The sequence below is a fragment of the Streptopelia decaocto genome (assembly GCF_964273445.1).
Source record: "Streptopelia decaocto genome assembly, chromosome: 5".
NCBI classification, from domain to species: domain Eukaryota; kingdom Metazoa; phylum Chordata; class Aves; order Columbiformes; family Columbidae; genus Streptopelia; species Streptopelia decaocto.
This window is the reverse complement of record NC_138659.1, coordinates 5896060-5917013: the sequence shown is the minus strand read 5'-3', so window position 1 is coordinate 5917013 and position 20954 is coordinate 5896060. Positions and strand designations below refer to the sequence as shown.

Genomic DNA, 20954 nt, shown 5'->3' with positions numbered 1-20954 from the left:
TCTTAGTAGGTAAAGACAAGACTAAAGAAGGAAAAATCTCTCATGCTTTTTGAAAGCCTTTAATAGTGAAAAATTCCTTGTAGTGTTTTAGTCACAAAAAAAATCCTCAAAAACCAGAAAAATGTATCTTTCATCCAGTGATTACAATTTGCAATATACTCCGTTCAAAGGAGAAATGTGTTGGCTGCACCTAGCTGTAAAACCTGTGTTTGTAGCCTAAGTTTTATTTATTTTTTACTTTTATATGTATGTGTGTGTTTGTGTCTGTGTGTATGCATGTGTACAAATTATGAACATCTGTCAACCTAACAGTTCCATTAATTTGGAAATTTGAGTGTGGTGTCTGTAACTATATCTATACCTATATCTATACAGAGAGGGATATGAGGTCGGAATATTTTCAGGGGAAATAATTTTGTTTTGAGAAAGCAGTTTTTATTCCAAATCTGTCTCTTTAGGAATCTGATAACTTTCAAGGCAAACCACCTGAAATGCTGGGGGCCAGGGGGAAATTGTTTGTTTTCTTTTTACTTCAGACTGGAAAATTCAGAGTTCAACCTAAGATTTTCACATTCAATGGACTTTCACATGAAAAAGAAGTCAGTTATTTATACTTTAAGCGCTGGATACAAGATTCCAAATTTTAAAATAAAATATTAGTTTCTCTTTCAAGTTACAGTTCTGAACACAATTATTATTCAGCAACATGCAGTGATTAATCTATTTGTAGAGAATTGTATAAAACTACAAATTAATGATTGTATTAAATGAACCAGACCAAAATGTTATGCTATTTTGTTCTCTGTGCATCATGCCTAATGAGTTTAAATAAGGTAATTTTTTGAACATATTAAAACCATCAAATTAACCATGAAAGAGAACACCATTTCAGTTAGAGAACATTCAATTTGTTTAAAAAACAAAATTATGATAAAGTTGGAAGACTCCACGACACCTTCGCTGGAGATGCACGTGAACTGCTGACCAGCACTTGCAACTTCAACAAACTGGTGAAGTTACGCAGATGGGTAGCTCAAACAGGGACTGCCTGGACTGACACAATATACATTATCTTACACTTAGAAAACTTAGATCAATCATTCAGCTCTGCTTCCTTTAAAGCCAATACTGCTTGGAAGCAGTGGCTCCAATTACCAGCCAATTTTGCTGATTAAATTTCTCATGAAGTCAGCTTTATGAACTTCGGGGTGTAGCGTAAATATTGTGCATTTTGTAACGTTTAGCAGGACAATACTAGAGCCGTTATCCCTGGTTTATTCTCACAGAACACCACTATCAAGTAATTTCAAAGTAATTGATTAAATCAATCAAGTATTGATGCCACTAATATTATTAACCATCACTATCTATAGATTTTATTTTTGAGGGAGTAAGGCATGAGATACTATGGATTTTATTGTATGTTACAAGAATTACTGGTCTTCAGCTCCTTGCACGTGCTCTGGTTAACTGCAAATAACACTAATAATTTGATCATTTGTTTTTTTTCTGAAGCATGAATTTACCATCTACAGAAATCCACCTTTACAAGGATCATGTTCTAACGATGAAAATGTGCATGGGTAACGCAGTGAGATAGAGAGATAGAGAGATAGATAGACAGACGACAGACAGACGACAGACAGATAGAACAATCCTAAATCATACAGCAACTGCATTTATGTCCTTCCTCATATCTGACTGCACCTCAGTAATGTTTTTCCATGGAGGAAGCGTGCCCTGAGGTGCAGTGTCTTTCAGAGGTACCGGCAGGAACAGCTATTGCAGTTCAAAGTGTCCAGCTGGTAACTGGCTAAATAAAGACTTGCTACAGGTCACCCAGAGAGATCCTGTCATCCAGAATCAGGACCTAATCTTCCAGAAAGGACTACAAGGACTAAAAGCATTCCTTTCACAAGAATTTGCCGAACGGCTCCTCAGAATTTTAGAGCAGGAAGAAATCCATGTGTTTCTTCAGGGAGGGGAGGCAAGTATATGTTTGTCACATTATAAGGGGTGAGAAAGAAAAAAAGAAAGTATCTATATTACTCACTTAGAAATGGTACAGTTGTAAGTGATTTAAAAGGATTATTGATTATAGATAAGTATCGAAAACCAGAGAATGTAGTATTTTTCAAAAGTATTTTCTTTACATTTAAAATGTAGATATTCTCAACAATTGCACGTAACAGTAGATTTTCTCAGATATTCTGAAGTTCTGAGTTGCTATGCTAATCTCTAGAAGAAATATAGAAGCAGCATTGCATGAGATTTATTTACTCACTAGGTGTTAAGCACAGTGGCACTTTTGCCATGTAATATCAGCATAGCTTGTTTTTCCACACCTATTACTGCACCTCATGGGAAGATGACAACTCAGATATTCACATTAGGCTCAGTAAAATTAAATCACTGCTCTCTGTTTTCATTAGACAAAGATGATGGCCCACTACTCCAATGCAAATGTTCCAGTTAGCCTCTGCTGTTCACTTTTTGAACCAAAACCACAAGAGAAGCCTTTGGACAAAGCAGGTCACCAGTCGCTGCAGGAGGATGCAGTTGCCCATCACCCTACAATGGTCATGGGCAGACATACACACTCGACATACCTCACCCAATACCAAAGCGGAACAGAATTTAGCATTCTACTTCATAGGTAACTACTCAACAAACATTATCAGATGAGATGTCATCTCTCAGTGCTTGAGGAAGAAATAAATGCACATTAATCACACAAGCAGAGGACCAGAAACACTAACGTAAACAGAATACACAACTATGCATTAAGCTTCATCTTAACCACCTCCCCGCTTTGTAGAATCGAGCAGTGTTTGCATAACTTGACTAACAGCCAAACTCCAAGAGACAAACTGAAATACTTCAGAGAAAAGAGTTTGCTAAAAGTGGTTATTTCTTTACTGCTACTTTCACACCTCATAAGGTTACAATCACCAGCAAGAAATCACACAAACAATGCTAATTTAATAAATCATTGCAACAAGCCATTAGCCTCCCATTTCATAAAGCCCGGAGGCACTGAAGGACAAGAACGTTGTTCATTTTACACCCTCATCGGCAACCACAAGGGTGTGAAATGGCAACTTCTCCATGCAGCAGAACTTCTCCAGGTAATCTTTTTCCAAACTTCTCTTTTTGAAAACACGGAGAAAACTACCTTCTCAGATACTATGAAAAAACAATACTAATAGCCTAACTCTTTCAAACCTTTGCATTAGGTTCCTTTGCCTTCAATGGATTACATTCTTACAGCCACTTACATTTCACATTTTGAACCTCAGTAGCCAGGGTTTCCCTTTGTTACAAATAAGCTGATTTTACAGTGAACAACTAAAGAGTCATTTCCCAATTTCATGAGTCAGATGGACCTGCTCTAGATGCCTGTACACAGGTCTGACTGTATGAAAATACAGATAATTCAATAGGTAGGTTCTAAATTGTTTAAGCCCACAAAGCTAATGATTTATGACTTATTACTTACTATAATTCAGTTTACAAAGGCATTGAACATTTATACGTGCTACTTAACCATTTTGCATTTAAGCATCTCAGAAACAGTTAAAAGAAACAAACTACTGAGGTGCAGGTGCCATGCTAACTTTTATAAAGGCCAAATTAAGACAGATAAAAAAAATGCTCCCAGCATCAACATTTCTTAAAAAAAAAAAACAAACATGCATTACCTGTTTTAACTTCATATAAAAAGTTTCTGTGAAGGTTTTTCTGCTGAAGTACCAGAAGCGTTCATTGGCAGGATACACACGCACAACAGTCTCCAGCAAAAACCGGACTGGCTCTACTATCTCAGTAACAACCATGTCCACTGCCACGGTCATGAATACACGCTTATCTAAAACACAAAAATCAGTCACACAGAGAAAAATTAGTCACAGTTCGAATTTCTCAAACCAGTAAATGACAGAAATAAACTGGTGTTCAAATTGAAAGCCTTTTCTATATAATTGATTCTATTGAACCGGTTTTATTTATCTACACCCTACATGCCTGCTGCATAGAATGAGAGTACACATTAAACAGTGTACCATGCCATTCCGATAACTTTTTAAAACAATGTGTCTCTGTTTTAAAGACAGGAGCAAAACATCATGCAACGATAATAGCGTTAAGATATACAATCCCCATTAGACAAAAGGAACATGCAAAGGATAAGGTCACATTTAAAAGTGTAAAATTACTGCTGAGTAAATACATATCTGCATAGCAAATCAGTGTCAAGGATCTCCTACAGCATTGTTGGTCCTAAATCCTCTCATAAGACTAAGAAATACTTCAGATCAATTTTTATGTCTGTGCTCATACTCTGTCAGTTAAAAGGACTAAAAACATTTTACCCCTCCCTGTCCCACTCTCTGAGTCAGTCCTCATAGCAGCAAAACATATTTTGAAAGCAAAGCATGGATCAGTAATCTTGATCTGGAATAGCTCCATCTTCCTGATACTGAAGCAGAACTCCAACCTTTTCAAGTAGAGGAGAATGCAGAACTGACCAGAGGATGAGACTGAAACAGTTCAAGTGTATCTTGTAGGTTTACAGTGCAAGAAAAGTTGTGCTGTTTCTGGAAACATCCATCACAGAGAGAGGTAGTAACCATCATGTTGCATCACAACTGATACCTTTCTTTCAGGATGCACAGACTTTCACAATGACATTACAGAGTCAGACATTACAGATCCCTACGTTCCCTTGTCTTATCAGACCAGAGAGGCAAGCGGGCATTTAAAAAAAAAAACCTCCCACATGACAAAACCAAACCACACCACACAAAGTCACATTGTGAAATGGAAACTGTGTCAAGCTGCACAGCAAGAGTTTTGCCTGTATGCTACTAAAAATAACGTGGTTTGAAAGTCCATCAGCAAGAGCAGTGACGCTGGCTGTACATACTTGAATATGCCTTTAATCAACTGCCATGAGCTCTGCCTTGGGATAGGAATCAAACTCCACATGGTGTTCAAACCTTTTACACCACATCAGAGATTATAAGTTCTAGCCATAAGAAACTGTGCTGTATGATCAAGCATTTCAGTGCACCACTCCCAGCTGCCCCAAGATGAAGGGTAATGCTCTTTGTAATCAATTCACCTCAAAAATAAAAGTAAGAGAATAGCAATGCTTACTGTTTATACTGCTTTTCAGAGTACAGGAGATGGAAAACAGCTTAGGACAAAAAAAGCCCCAAAAAACAGGGAGCAGGTATTTAAGCCCCAAATAATTTAACATCTCCAAATCAGTAACACACAGTTCTCTGAACAATGATTCGCATTTCTATGTTGTGCATGTTTATACAGAGAAGTTCCTAGCCATGGACTCTTGGAACATAATGGTATACGTACTGAGACATATGCACCACAATTCCCAGGAGAGAATACATACACCAAACCCAGGTCGGGGAAAAAAAAAAAAATCACTAATTAGATTACATTACCTTTAGGAGTTTCCTCATTAAGTACTAGAAACATGGGTGCATTAGGATTCCACAATCCAGTAATTACATAAGCCTTCCCATCAGAACTCTTTCCCATGGATTCCTAAGAATAAAAACATACAGGATTCTATTGGAGTCGTGGTTTGAGATCAGAGATTGAGCATGGGGAGGGAAAATAGTTCTAGGGAGCTCAGGGTAAGACTGTGTTCACTCTAGAGAACACAATCTAAACAAAGAATGTGAAATAATGGATTGAGAAAGGTTATAGGGAAGTGGCAAAGAGCAAAGAAACATTAGAACAGGAGAAACATTATATAAGAAACTGAAGACAAGTGAGTTTGTCAATGTGGTTTTTCAATGCTTATTATAAGCATGAAAGCATGGTGGGATGTCTGCCACTCTACTCCCTGAGCAGCTGACATGGTTGTAAGGAGAGGATGAGTTACAAGAAACTTCAGAAAATTAAACTAGTCCCACAGGATACACAGAAATGATCCAGGGGAAAAAACAAAACAAAACCAAACCAACTGAGTGACTGAGTTCTTCAGATGTAAATAGGGAGAAGGAGGATTGAAAGAAAAACACAAATTTGTATGTATATGCTATAGCCAAGAAATGAATAATAAGCCATTATATACAGTCATTAAATGTACTTGGAATGTAAATTGAATTATAGGTGGAGTAAAGACAGGAATTCAAATATACAGTCCATGCAGTAAAAGGTATTGGACAGATTCATAGAAGCAAATTCATTATGCTCCATAACTCAGTATAATTTATTCCATTTTATAATCAAATAATAAAAATGGAAAATTGAAACTAGTGTCAGCAAATAAAACCAGAAAAAAATGAGGTGGTAGATACAAACAGGCAAATAAGAGAGCCTGACAAGAGAACTAAATACTGACAGCTGGAATCATCAACATGAGTAAAGAAACAGAATAGGCAAATCTGGGATGACTACATAGCCACAAAATATCTGACTGGTTTAACTCCAGCACTTCGTGACTTGAAAATGGTTGTATTCTTATCCACAGTATAGAAGTACATTTTTATTCTCAAAAAAGGTATATTATTTTGTAGTTCTCTTAGAAGCAACTCATAGGAAATGAAGATTGCAGAAGACAAGTTAATACTCAAAACTCAGCAAGAATTTAAATTCAAGTGAAGGTAATTGAGGCAAAATTTTCAGCGCCTGGCTAAAAAAAGACCACTTCCCCAATGCTCAAATATAAAACCAATAATTTGCTCTAAGTTTTTAGGCAACATGATTAACACAATACAGAAAGCTTAGCTATTGTAACAACCAGCTGCCAGTTAACCTAACCTGTGCTTTAACAATTGAACAAAAGCCAGATGCCACAGGTTTTGACATTAATGGAAATGTTTTGTCCATTGTATGTGACAAGTTTGTTTCTAGTTTGAAGATATAAACCCCACGATTTAAGAAACAAAAAACAAACAACACCAGACAGATGAGAGGTTTGTTTTGTATTTTTAAATCACCTTTACCTTACTAAACTTGTTATTAAAGCTAAGTATTACCATGTCTAGTAAATGCATGTCACTGTTCTTCACATTTCGTCCAGGGCTTAATAGCATCCCAAAGCATCTGTGAAAGTTAATAAAAAAAAATACAGATATTAGCTTTTCAAAATACAAAAGTGTTTTCTTGAACATAATGGCACAGCCACCTACTGCTTCTAATTTAGAGAAAACCTTTCTTAGCAATTTTTTGCTAGTGTTATGGCAACGTTCAGGAAACATCACAATATATATTATAGAAATGACAACGAAATTATTTTCCAGAATGAAAATGACAGAAATTACTGTCTGACCTGTGAACAATCAATTATTGTTAAAGATAACTTAGAATATTGAGTTTAAAGATACCAGTAATTCCTATATATTAATGACAGAGACTGGCAAGAAGAAATTCACTCTCTCCCCAATATGTTTTAAAAAATGTTTTCATACAATCATACAAAAAATTTGGCAACCTGTTGCAATGCTCAACTCCCTTTGTATTGGCAAGAACTGGCCTAATTTCACAGAGGAACTTCCAGTGAAGTAACTTGTGTCTATTGACTCTCATCTGACCACTCTGCACCTCCCAGAAGAGTCTGGCTCCAACTCCTCCATCCCCTTCCCCCAGGTCTCCGACTGCACCAGGAAGAGCCGCACACTCCCACCCTCTCCGAGTCCGAACAAAAGCAGTTCTGGCATCTGGGCAACCCACTTAATCCAAATGAAAACTGAGATTTTTCAGCAGACTTAAATTGTAGGAGATTCTTTGAACATTCACATGTTAGCAATGAAGACAGAACAGTTCCCCAGCTTTCAGGCAAGCACACTATCATGAATAGAGATATCATTACAATTATGCTATTAACTGTAAAAATCTTCAGATATGCAATTATGACACCATCTAGCAAGTTTGCTCCTATTGCGTTTGGGTATATGATTTTCATTTTCCACCTCATTACATTTACACAGTAACTTACATCCACAATTGTATTTTTCTTTCTCCATCTCTTTCACTACTGAAATCTTAAAAATCAAAGTAGTAAGTAAAACAGTAGACCACAAATTTCATTTATCTATATAGCATAATGCAGTGCCATGTAAAGCAAGCAAGGTAGCTAGGATGCCAGGACTTACATTTAACCACACAAGCAGGTGTTTCTGTGAGACTAGAGATGGGGCAGAATGTTACAGTAGACTGACTTACTGCCTTTTGTTCCTGGGGTAGAAATAGCTCTGAGAGGGCTATAATTTATAACAGCAGAGGGTTCACCAGCTTCTGGTAGATCTGCTAAAGGAAACTGTAAGGCTAATGTTCAGAGGCAGGTAAAGGATCTGTGCTTTCCAAAGACAACAGCTCACAGATCCTTGCTCTTGCTGCGCCTCTCTCAGCTGTACACAAAATGTGGGGGAAGTTTGTTTCCAAGAGTGGGAGTTGGGAACGAGTAACCCCTGCCTCTCACAGACAGACACGCAGGATCACTGGCAGCATCCTGCTGCTAGAAGAGTCGGGGCTTCTCTTCCCACCAAGCTTAAAATGCAAAATGAGTTCAGATGAGTTCAGGACCCTCACTTGCAGAGGAGCCAGATATTATGCAAATAGATCTCAACACAATCAGCCTCTAATTTGAGGAGGCTGAACCACACACCCAGGATTCAGAATGACCTGCCTAGACTGTGGGCCTCAGTCTTGCCACTTCTGACGTGCAAAAAAAGAACTGAAATTATTCTTCACTGATACATATTTCCATTTACATAAATACCAATGCTACCCACGGATACGGCTGATGGTTTTAAGTTAACATGAGAACGTGATCGTTACGTTTCCCGTGGTACTGAGCAACCAACCAATATTCTGTACAGCAGTTCTAAGCACTCCAGTCCAGACTTCAGCCTAAGCTACCCCTATACAACTTGGTATTAACTCTCCCCTATGACTGGCAGCACACTACATTTAAACACCACTGTACTGAGAACAGTGTCAATCCTCTCATTCCTCAGAATGAAAGGCTATTTCACTCTTCAGAACAACTTTCTTAAAGCCCCCAACCACTGAACAGAATTTCCTTTCTGAATCCTGTAAACCACTGCGACTTGATATCGCACACTGTGGGATGAAGCCCGGGTTTCTCTGCAGGATACCAGGTCCACTCTCCTGAGACCATGAAAAAAGATTCTTGAACTCTTGATATCAGAGACAAAATTTCTTTAGCAACAACATTTTTTGAATTATAATTTCCACTTAGAAATACTTTTGAAGATGCATTAAATTGCTTAGAAGCTCACTGTCTGAAGTAACCTGAACTGATCTTTTATATTGGTTTTAAATTTTAATGCTATGCAGGGTAAGTATATAAAATGACTTACACACACTTGTATGTCATGTCAATTAAGTAACTTATTAGCAATGCTTGTGGTGATAAAAATAATATCCTAATTGAATATCCTAAACAACTTAAAAATAAAAGCTAATTTCTAAGAAAGGTAGCTTTACCTGTAGGGAGAAGGGGGAAGGAAAACAAAACAAAAATCAAACAATCCAATGCTATTCAGAAATGTTTAGAAGAGTTCATCATTCATTAACTGAATTCTGAAGCTAAAATTATTTAAATTAAAAATACATTGAAAATAGGATTTTTTTAAAGCCATAGAGTACTAAAGCACAGTTTTATAGTAAAAAAGAATGATGGTAAAAAATTGTGCTGTATGTTCCCTGTCTAAGATTTTTATTTCATTTTTGAAATAAGAGCTTCAAAGCAAGTCAAGAGAACACTCAAAGGTTTTGGGAGGGTTGTTGGTTTTCTTCTTTATTCTCCTGTTATATTTAATTCTCTTTTTGCTAAAATTGAATTCTCCTATTGTTAGTCTTTTATAAGACTGCCATCTGGTGGCATTTGCTATTTTTAAAAAAATCAAGCTATTGAGAAATAATTTCCTCATTTAAATTAATATAATACCTACTACTACTGTAGTTACAAGACTCTACTGCTAATGTACACACTAACTGATGGTCTTCACATGCATGGTCCACTTCTTGTGCAAATACTTTGCACAAAAGGTCAGGTTATACTGTCCAAAAGGGATCGCCTCTCATCTAATTGCCAGGAAATGCAACAGGAGTCACCAGCCATTCCTGAGCTCTTCACCGTCACTCAGAGATGAACATTCGCATCCTCTCACTGCACAGCTACAAAGGAATCTCACTTGTCTTGAAGCCTCCACCAGCAGATCGCTCCTTCTGACCAGCAGGTTGAGTCCCAACTTGTTCCAGCACAATTGATCTGACAGATTCTCATGCTCCAAGGTGTAACACAGCTCAGACACGCTCACCTCGTTACTTTTGCTAAACAGTGAGATGCTGGTAACGCAGAATTGCAATAAATGTGTGGGTTTGGAATGCTTCAAAACAACAGAAAGCAAAATCCAAAGCATTTGAATGTCATGAGTATCCTAACACCACATTCAGAAAGGCAATTAAAAGGCAAAAAAACAATGTTTGAATGTTACAGCCTCTGGTTCTTGTTTTCACCCACCATCCAACCAACCAACCAACAAACCCACACAAAAATACTTCAAAAAAAATTTAAAACTGAACTGCGCACCTATGAATTAATTATATTGTGCAATAACACCTTCTGTGTAATTGTGGTATTTCTTCTGTCACATAACTTGCAAAGCCAAGAAAAGTACATTAAATACTGTTCTTTCAAAAACGTAACCTGCATTATTTTTATGAGTCTTACCTTTCAATGGCCAGCTCTTTGTTCGAGAGTTGCTGAACTGTAATCACCACTTTCTTCTCAATTCCCTGTTTAAGCTTGAAATATAATTTATCTCTATCCTTTGGCACAGGGCTAAAAGAATAAAGAAACAAGTCTCTTATCCCAGTGTAGAACATTAACTATTAAATACAGAAAAGACAGTACCAGCCCACTTAAACTGTGAGTGGCTCAACTCATTTGAGAGACTTTATCTTTTTTTATTCTCAAGTAAAAAACCGGCACCAAAGAACACCAGGCTCACACTTAGTATGCCAACTGTCTGAAGGCTTTATCAGATAAATGTATCCAAAAATGCAAGGGTTATTTTGGGTTTTAAAATGATGGAAAATATGCCATATACTGGCTATGAAGCAAAAAATAAATAGGACATTTTCACAGAATTAAATCTTATTTTCAGCTCTCTCTTCCATTTCAAAATATCTTGTAGTTAACTGTCAGGAAAAGAACACTACGCCCCCCTGTCCCCTGCAATGCTTCGAGAAGTTTGCATTTTCTAAATCTCCGATACCTTCAGAATTTATTAGCTTATTAAAAAAAAAAAAATCAAAAAGGAGGAACTACTAGACTGTATTAACTCAAGAAAATTGGTTTGACTACAGTTCTTAGCAGACTTCCTACTATTTTTTCCATTTACACAGGCCTACCTTGAGCATCCCTACCAGAAATCACATTTAAAAGAAACTAAGTTGAAAAAGGTATCTTGATTTTTAATCTTTTTACAGAAAAGATACAGAAAATAAAATTGTAAAAGCAAAGTAACAGCTTCCTTTTTATAACAAGTCTACTTATGAGAAGACACCAAATCAATTTTACTGCAACAAACCAGCTGTGTGTTCTGCTATATGCTAAATGCTTTTCTCAAAGAGATTTCTACTTTTCCCTTTCCATACAGATTACCTAAAATTTCCTTTTCCGTCATCTTCTTTGACTTCTAAGGAAACACTGAAAGTGTACACATCACTATCTGGAGTAGGAAGAACAAAGTCCTTAACATGGTCAGATGCTTGTTTGGAAGAACGTTTGAATGCTGTTGAGAAACTGTATAAAATTCGGCTGACCTGCAGAAAAGCAAAAGAATTATTAGTTTTATCAAAAATAAAAGAGGATTTTTAATCAGGTATTGTTATGTGGTTTTGAAGGCCATAAAATTACTGTCACTTGCCTCTTGTACTGAACACAAAGCACATCACATCTAACACACAACATTCAGATCAGGTGTTTAATAACCAAGCAAATTCAGTAACAACATCTCCTGTTTCATGTCACATTCACGGCTCATGCAATGCCCAGTAAGTTAATATATATTACAAGATTAGGAATTAAAGGACCTGAATAATGTACTTTTCAGATTGTGTATTTAACAACACAACTTACAGCTTGTTCTTGCAGATGTCAAAAAACAAGGAGACTTCTTTTTAGACCTCTATTTTTCCACCCTAGAAAATATTTTCCCCCCAGACTATCACTTAGTTCTTCCTAAAATATCCAGGGCAGAGTACTGTAAAATGATTCTTTGTAGCTCTCAAGGTCTAGACTGCAACTTCAGTCTGAAACCTACCCAAAAGAGGCCTGACAAACAGAATACTTGTCTTAAACTTAAGCTTTCTAAATCTTCCGATTATGGTGAACTTTGAAATTTTATGGAAGTACTGAAAGAAAAAAATAATCTGTATTAATGTTAATGTATGACTAGATGCATATTCTGTGAAACTTATTTTATTTTCAAGGCACTATATACCATTTCCAGGTCTGGAATAACTTCATAAAATATCACTTGTATTCTTTTTATCAGTCACTGTACAACACTTAGTACTTACTGCCTCTTTAATCTCACAGGAGAAAACATGAATCTGGAACTCTTCTGTTCCACAGCTGCTTTCTGTAAATGCAAAACAGTCACTCTCTGAAGTCCCATTTTGTCCACGCACACAGAACAAGACCTTATAGATCGGAAAAGAGGCTATCTCCACATTGCTTGATTGATCTATTATTCTGTCAAGGAGAAGAACAGGGAAGATCAAAGAAAAAGGTCAGTAAAACAGGCCCATCTAAAAGGCTTTTCTGCAATTAGATAAACAAATATCTAAACTGTAATTACTACTAAATTCAAGTACACAAGGTGGGCAGTAGGAACAGAAATGTCAGGCCTGCCAAATTTAAGATATAAGTACTTCCGGTTGTAACACTGGCTTAATTTATTTTATATTCCACAATATAGACAAATACAATACCTCTGTATCAAGCAATAACAATGACCATCATTGCTCTGCAATCATTCATGAAAAAATGCAAGAGTAGCAATGTAGAAACCACAGCAACCATGAAAATGCAATTTGCATGCAAGGATCAAAGAAAATTCAACAGTATACAAAAATTTAAGTATCTGTTTAAGACAACATTAAGAAAACCTCTTTTATTCAGAACCTACAGGACAGTGTAGCTTAGCAAATGCTTGTCTCTGTGTTCAGGTGAATATTAATCACAGATCTGAGGGCTCATGCAAAGTTTTAAATTCCTCTCAAACTCAGAACCCAAAGAATATTTCAGAAACTGTAAAGAATGACAACAGGGGTGGTGGTCTCAGAATGGACTACTAGACAGTGAGTTGTAAAGAACAATAGTTAGAACCACATAATTCTGCTCTGTCTTTTCAGTACTTGTCCATATGCACATTCACATCAAGAGGGAATAAACATTACCTGGAACAGAATCACAAGTCTGTAACAATAAAAATAAAGGACTAATCTGCTAAAGGCAAGAAAAGCCCAGAGAGGATCCAGCACACTGTAATAGTGGTGGGACACATTAAATGGAACCCCACATAACAGCTGTTCAGATACCTGGAGTGGAAACACTCCTCAGGGCTGACAGTGGTGACACTTGAACTTTGATGGAGTGTATTTTGTCACACATGGATTCACCTTTAGAGCTCTGTGCAGAGTCTTAGGCAGTCCTTCACTTACCTATGTCCTCTGCAATTAAAGATCCCACAGTTTCACTTGCAAACAACCTTCCTGAATGGCCACAATGGCTACAAAAATAGGTACAGCACACCTAACATCTCCTGTCTATGTGACAGTTGCCATCATAAAAGTATGCAGTGTAATTTCCTAATTCAAACAAAATACTGCTGTAATGTCAAACAAAATCTTAAATTGCATTCAAAGAGAAAAATGGAAGAAAATAACATCTGTGGTTGAAGGTCCTTCTTTCTTTCTGTGCAAAATGATAGTCAATACACAGGGGCAAGTAAATGTTCTCTAGTATCTAGAAACTACTGTCCTGTGCAAGTAAAAAAGTCAGAAACCACCTTTTATCTGCCTGTGCAAGTAACAAAAGCAACTTTGTGTGTTACCTTACAGAGCCTTCTGGAATGTTTGGAACATAAAGCGTTACAGGTAAGGGGGCTTGACTCGAGGATTTCATGTTTGCCATGGCATGTAGAGCTTCCAGTTCATTTCGAGGGGCAGACACCTTTGTGCAACCTAAATAAGTCAGTTTGTTAAACAACACGCTGTCCTCTTCCCGGGGTTCACTGGGAGATGACGGCCTTGGTGCAGAGATTTCTGAAAATGAAAAAAAAACACTTCTTTAACCATTTGCTTTTGCTTTTACACATTGTTTTCTTAGAGAGTTCCACAGTAAAATCTACTAGTTTTTCTGAGAATGGACACAGGAGTCACAAGTCCAGCTCCAATAGTAAGAAATCCCATTTGGCGGCTTAATATTAACATTAAGTCTGTTCCATTCTAAGGCATGTTTCGTACTATGGCATAGGGAAAAAATGCCTTCCGAGTCTTTTTAGCAGTGCTAGAACACCATTTTTCTTTAAGCTACATTCCCAGATGGTGTTTTATTTAGTTGATACTTCCTTCAAATTCTACTCATACTTTGCATAAAGATGCCTCTAAATCTCTTCTCTCCCATGTCTTTGCAGCTTCTGTAGAATTATTAGATGTGGGATAGCTATGTTACCTGCATGAAACCATCAGGGAGCTAGACAAAAGAAAAAGAATCTCTGTCACCCTACTCAGCAGAAGAGAAACGTTCTTTCTCCACTGTCACATTACTGTGGATGGGGCGATCTTGAGGGAGCCTTTGGGAGTTTTGCTGTTATTGTTTTTTTCTAGCAGGTTTTTTTAAAGGCATTTCAACATTTGAGAAACAAGAAGAGAGGTACAAGAAAGATTCATTAAGTATGGAATCAGAGTAATCGAGGTTGGAGAAGACCTCTAGAGGTCATCTAGCTCTAACTCTGCCCAAAGACAGATCAGGTTAGACTACAGCTAGTTTCAAAACTGGATCAGGTTGCTCAGGGCCCTGTCCAGCTGAGTTTTGGTATCTCCAAAGACAGACATTTCAAACCTCTCTGAGCAATCTGCTCTGTTATTTCTATTTCTTATTACTATAGCTAATATTTCCATAATACTTAAATCAGAAAGGTAGTAAAATTGAATTATTCCTATTGTGAGGCAAGGAGGAGAATGTATCTACAAGTATTTCTTTGTTCATTCGTGCTAAGGGCTGTGTTCTGTTTGAAGCACATCAAACTGGGAGGCAGTAAGGCATGTTTTTCAAAAATACAGTAGACACATAATTAAGAGAAGGGTGTTTCCATTATGACTAAACTATCTATCTTTTTCTACCACAAAAACTTTATTTTTTTCCACTTCCCAAACAGATGCTATAGGAACTATTTGACACAATGCCACAGAAGCGCAGGGAAAGCCACAGGGAAAAAGAACTGTAATTCAAGGCCCACAGAGATGGCCACAGCCTTGTATTCATAAGAGATACATATAGAAAAACAAGCTACAATATATTTTACATAAAATATATACAATATAGTTTACATAAAATAAACAAAATACAGTTTACATAAGAAGCTTTCAGTCCTTCCTTTTTCACCAACCATTCCTAGCAAGTACCAAATCTAAAGTTGTCCTTACTGACACCTGGGGACAGAATCAAAGCTGAAAAGCCTCTCAGTTTGCTCAGGGTCTATTTCATTTGCAGGTAGCACAGTCAGTGAAACTGCGCTGAAACTTCTCATACGCCAGCTGATTCTCCACCTCAACTCCAGTCCATTCAGCAAGTTACACGATACTGAGCCCTAACTCATCTAGGGCTGGACACAAGATGAAAATTATCTGGATCAAAACAGAGCAGCAGAGGGTATCAATCTGGTGAGAATTCATTCCAGCCTACAACCCTCAACTTATCATAAAAGGAGAGGAGGCCCCAGGGAATTCTCCCGTATGGTTTTGCCATGAAGCTCCCGAGGGCTTTGTATTCAATTTCAAGGTTAACTTGAAACTGCAGAAAGAAACAAACTGCCATATATGATTAAGGGGGAAGCACTTTAGCAATACCTGTAGTAGAAGGGTCTAAAACGAGGTGCAGAGATGGCTGATTTGTTTGGCTTGCTGACCCATCTCCTGCCTCGCTGGAACCTTCTCGGAGAGCAGGGGAATTGTTCTGGTCTTTTTCCGAATCCCTCAGTATCTCTTCCATTGCCTTCTCCAGCTGATCATCTCCATTTGAAAATACCTGTAAGCAAGAGGAGATGACATTTTTTTAAAGGTACTTGTAGTTTCACTGTTATTTTCCAAACATATAGTCTTACTCATTGCAAAAGTTAAGAAACTTTACTGAACAAGACAACACATCAAGAATCAACAAAATTAAATAAAACGTAATCCATTGTCCCATCCCATTACATATAATGCACATATCCTCACTGCTAATCCAATAACCATCCACCTAAAAACTGTAGGCCTCTCTTAAAAACACAGGTTTGTGTGTTTAGATTCTCCATTCAGAACAAAGATCAACAGACTTTATTATAGATTAGTCTTAAAGAAAATTTTCCTTTCTTAGTCATATCCAGTCCAATTGTCCCCCACACAGGAGGGGTGCAAGTCTAAGGAAGTGGCAAGAACAGGGTGAGACCCATTCCCCAGGGAAAGAAAAATACAGCCTTTGACAAGTACTAGCTTTGCAGATCAAACAAAAGCCATGGCCCATAATAAAGCTGCATCATGGATTCTACCTCCAGGTCTCTTGCCTCTTTCCAAACATAATTAGTGTTTAACACAGATGGAAATCATTGGTTGTAAATAACTGCCAAACGGTTTTGCAAAGACAGACTAAGTACTTATTGTCATTTCAAGGGGAACAAATTCCTATTGTTCCAAGTGGACCCAAACCAGTAAATCAGCTACTGCAACTCAAGCGGGGAAATTTGTAATTAACCAATCAGCTGTCACCCAAATGCTAAAATATTCTGCTGTTTAGAGGTAGAAAGTGTTTAGAAAAGGTCTTGGTCATGCCTAGAGGAGCACCAAACGGGAAATCTAAATTGAAAACTCAAAACCAAGACCCTCTGTGGCCTATTCCTATGCAGCCTAATCATGTGCTTTTAAGATAACAACATTGAGAGTCTTTGGTCCCTACATAAAGAATATTTCCCAAGCTTTAATCTGAAGTTCAGCCTTTGAAAAGAACTTTTTAGTCCTTTACTAATGTATAAAGCCACAGAATACTAACAAAGCTGATGCCCAAATAAGTTATTAAAAGAAAAACGGAAATGCCAGTTTTGGACAGGTTTGTTTAATCTGAGCTCTTAATTGGTAATTGATAATAAACAAGGACAAAAATTAGAGTATAAGAGTCTCCTCAAGTATACACAAGTATCTTTAAATATTCCAAAGAAGTTGCAATCAATACAAATCTTACTACGCACTGAAAATAAAGTAATCATAAACCTTTAGCTGAGGCTTTTCATCTTTTCCAGAAGTGTCCTCTGATTGCTGATGAACCAGGACAAATTCTTCATTAATTAATGTGGATACAGTTTCAGGAATCCTACTGGCTTTGCTAAATGATGTTTTGACTTCCATCTCAGGTCAGTATTCTCCTCCTACCACAAGAACCTAACAAAGAAGGAAAAATATTAAATAATTAGTTTAGAAGCTGTAAACAATATGTTAATAGAGCAATATGAAGCTATTGTGGAATACCATAACACTTCAAGTTATACAAATGTATTATATTATATTCTGAAGAATAATTTTCCAAGAACAGAATATCAAAATGCATGCTCTCCACATAAACATATTTAGCAATCGACTGTGACAAAGTTGTTTTTATTACCCTTTTTATCCATAGGTGATGAAGTCAAAGGTGATACTAAATCACAGTCACATACTTCATAGCAAGTTTTTCTGAAACCACTCACAACAGAATTAAAATTAAACACTTAAAAAAGAAATTAACCACAAAACCAAAACAACAAAGCTAAAAATATTATGGAAACCGCGAACAAGCTTTCCCTTGCCCACACAGAAAAAAAACAAGCCCAGAAACAAACATAAAAAGGGGGTGACATAATGATTAGCCTATACAAGTTCATATAAAAATGCAGAACCAAACCCACTCCTAGCACTCCAGAATGAGGACAGCTGCTGCAGGTATCCACCAGATACATTATCACCTATGCTAAATCAGAATGTCTCCCCTGATTCCTTAGGGAAGAGCTAGAATGAAGAACACAGTATATTAGACTTCTTATATTTTAAATGGATCTATGTTTTTATACTTTTTATACTTTCTGTGTTAAAAAAAGAGAAAATGTATTTTCAGATAGACTATAAACAGCACGCACTTCCAGATATGGTCTATTTCCATTTCATTTTCCTGAAAGCCACTCCTCTGGCTGAGTGCTGGGACTTACTGGGCCTAAGGCTCAGAGGTCGGCAGAGTCGCATATACCAGAGAGGAAACAAACTGCCACTGTCACCTCTGCCAGGCTGCACAGTGCCCCAAGAGGGGCAGCTCAACAAACACGTTGTGACTGGTGAGCAGGGCCAGGATCAGCATCCCATTGCCTTCCACAGTAGTGCCAAGATGCAGAACCGCGCCGTGCTTGCTGTGCCGCTCACAGTGCCGGAACACCAAGGGATCAAGAAAATAATGCAAATTTAGTTTTAGCTATAGGGAGCCACAAACACAGCACTTAAAAAGAATGTGCATGTTCTCCACCATTCTGAACAGGCAGGACTTAACACGCTGGTCACAAGTGACAGTTTAGCAACTTCGGACCAAAAAACAAGTGTGGGAACTAGACTACTTTCAGTACAAAACTATTTTGCATCACTTTAGAAACTACAGTCAACATGCTTTTGCTCTTTCAAAGACTTGGTTTGTCATAACCATTTATATGTGCAACTCCACAAAATTATTTTCCCCCTCCTCTTTTTGTGCTTACTGATGGGAGAATAACATAGGTACTTCAATATAAGATGGTCTACTATATTAATTACCAAAAGACAAATGCAAGCTGCTAACATTAGCATATCACCAGTTCTTCCTTTCACAGCAAAGAAAGAACTGACAGGCACATTGTGAACGAGGAAAAGTTTTTTGTAGCAATATTGTTAAAATAAAGCCAGGGAAAATGTAACATTTGTCAAGCCAAAAAAAAAACCTGTGATAATGCAACTAGAGAAGCATAATGATGTACAAAATATTTGTTCTTGCCCTATGCGGACAAAGGCAGCTTAAGAGAATTCCTACTTCCTAAATTTTAATCTGAAAGACAAAGGAAATATTAGAAACATGAGATGACTTCAAGAAGCTTCTCATTCATATCAGACACTTAAATGCATACCATACACACTTTTGCAATTACATCTGAGTTGTAAGGCCTATTATATCCATAAGTGTGTACTCCAAGCTTGTCTTTACAATCAGCTTAAACCACCACATCCAGTGCAGACACATGCCTTCTTCCATGCATGACTATGCTAACTGAATAAATTACTCCAGAAGCCCTAATTGCAACCTTTCATTACAGCCCATTCCAACCTGCCATCAGCATTATTCACCTGAATGCCCTCCATCCCACTGCAGCCAAAACAAAGCCACATCAGTTTCAGTTTAGTAGTCAAACACAACACAAACAGGTCAGACATGCAGGGAGCGAATGCCTCAGTCAGAAGAATGCAGCTCTACACTCTTAGCTCACACAGTTACAAGTCTACACACCACTCAGGTCTTCTGCTAAAACAGCCCTTGATGTCCATGCCGGAGAACTCAATGTACAACAAATTAATAGCAGTGTTCTAGATCATTCACGGAAACCATGTGCACTAAAAATGAAAATATCAGTGTGTACAGACTGCTCATTTCCTCCCCATTCTAGTCACATGCTATTCAGAAAGCAAAAACTTTGTACACAGTATTTTATGACCAGTCTCTGATCAAAAACAGTTTTAATGCCAAAGTACCAAAACTCACAATCAAGTAATTTTTCAAACTAAACAACTTGAGTAAAATTCATGTCAGAGTTTAAGAATAAATCTTTCAGACTCATTAAGATTATGGAGATTTATACCATGTTAAGCAGTAAGCTACTTAAAGGGAGGAAGTTTCTACTTTTATGTTATAAAGGCACATCATCTAATACTTCAGGTAAGCACATCTGAGGAAAAGCAGTAAAAAGAATAAAAACCTCTCTGAAAAACATCATGCATTATGGTTATTCAAGGAAGTGAAAGAGCAGAACATCTGAAAAGGGTTTTTATGCTTCAGTAACAAGAAAAGAGACACGTGCGTTCTGGACTTTCCAGTCACCTCCAGTCAGGAGATGGTTCTGTCACTTCCCTTTTGTCATTAGTTTCAGACCTATTGAGGACTTACTCCTTTTTTACTCATTACTGTGTTATACACTTGAATGCCTATTTTTTCCTATGAAAGTTAAAGAATAAATGACAATGTCACCTATTAAACACATACAAAATCTGAGAACAGACCACTACTACTAAACTCATAACTAACTCTCATTTTTTATCATCCTTTCGGACAAAAGCTGAAAGTTAAGAATGTAAGAACTTCCTGATTGCACTAGTCAGAACATGCAGACAGATATACAGTCTACCATCCTGTTAAGTTTATTCCCTGAAGTTAGCAGCAGACCGACCTGGAGCTGAACGCTGCCTCAGAATACTGATGAAAGAGGTTCAGCATTTGCTTTATCATTTTAAAGTTCCTGGGAGGGCAGTGACCAGCAGAGACGGGCTGACAGGGACAGGAAAGCCAGCAAACATACTGCACCTCAGCTACTTTTGCAGGAAGTCCAGCTGCTTAGTTCAAGATGCTTGTGCAGTTTAGCTCCAAACGA

General features: G+C 37.4%; 1 protein-coding gene across 3 annotated transcripts in view; it reads right to left on the bottom strand.

The window, feature by feature from the left end:
* The window catches only part of RABGAP1L (RAB GTPase activating protein 1 like), a gene marked incomplete at its 5' end in the record, with an annotated part of 227171 nt that overhangs the window by 190310 nt on the left and 15907 nt on the right, over positions 1-20954 (bottom strand). For all 3 annotated transcript variants that reach the window (XM_082054685.1, XM_082054683.1, XM_082054684.1), the window contains 9 exons: positions 3702-3868; positions 5466-5568; positions 7011-7077; positions 10733-10843; positions 11669-11829; positions 12589-12763; positions 14127-14337; positions 16144-16321; positions 17539-17706. In XM_082054685.1, the coding sequence (XP_081910811.1) occupies positions 3702-3868; positions 5466-5568; positions 7011-7077; positions 10733-10843; positions 11669-11829; positions 12589-12763; positions 14127-14337; positions 16144-16321; positions 17539-17673 (1308 nt within the window). The remainder of the gene's footprint in view (positions 1-3701; positions 3869-5465; positions 5569-7010; positions 7078-10732; positions 10844-11668; positions 11830-12588; positions 12764-14126; positions 14338-16143; positions 16322-17538; positions 17707-20954) is intronic.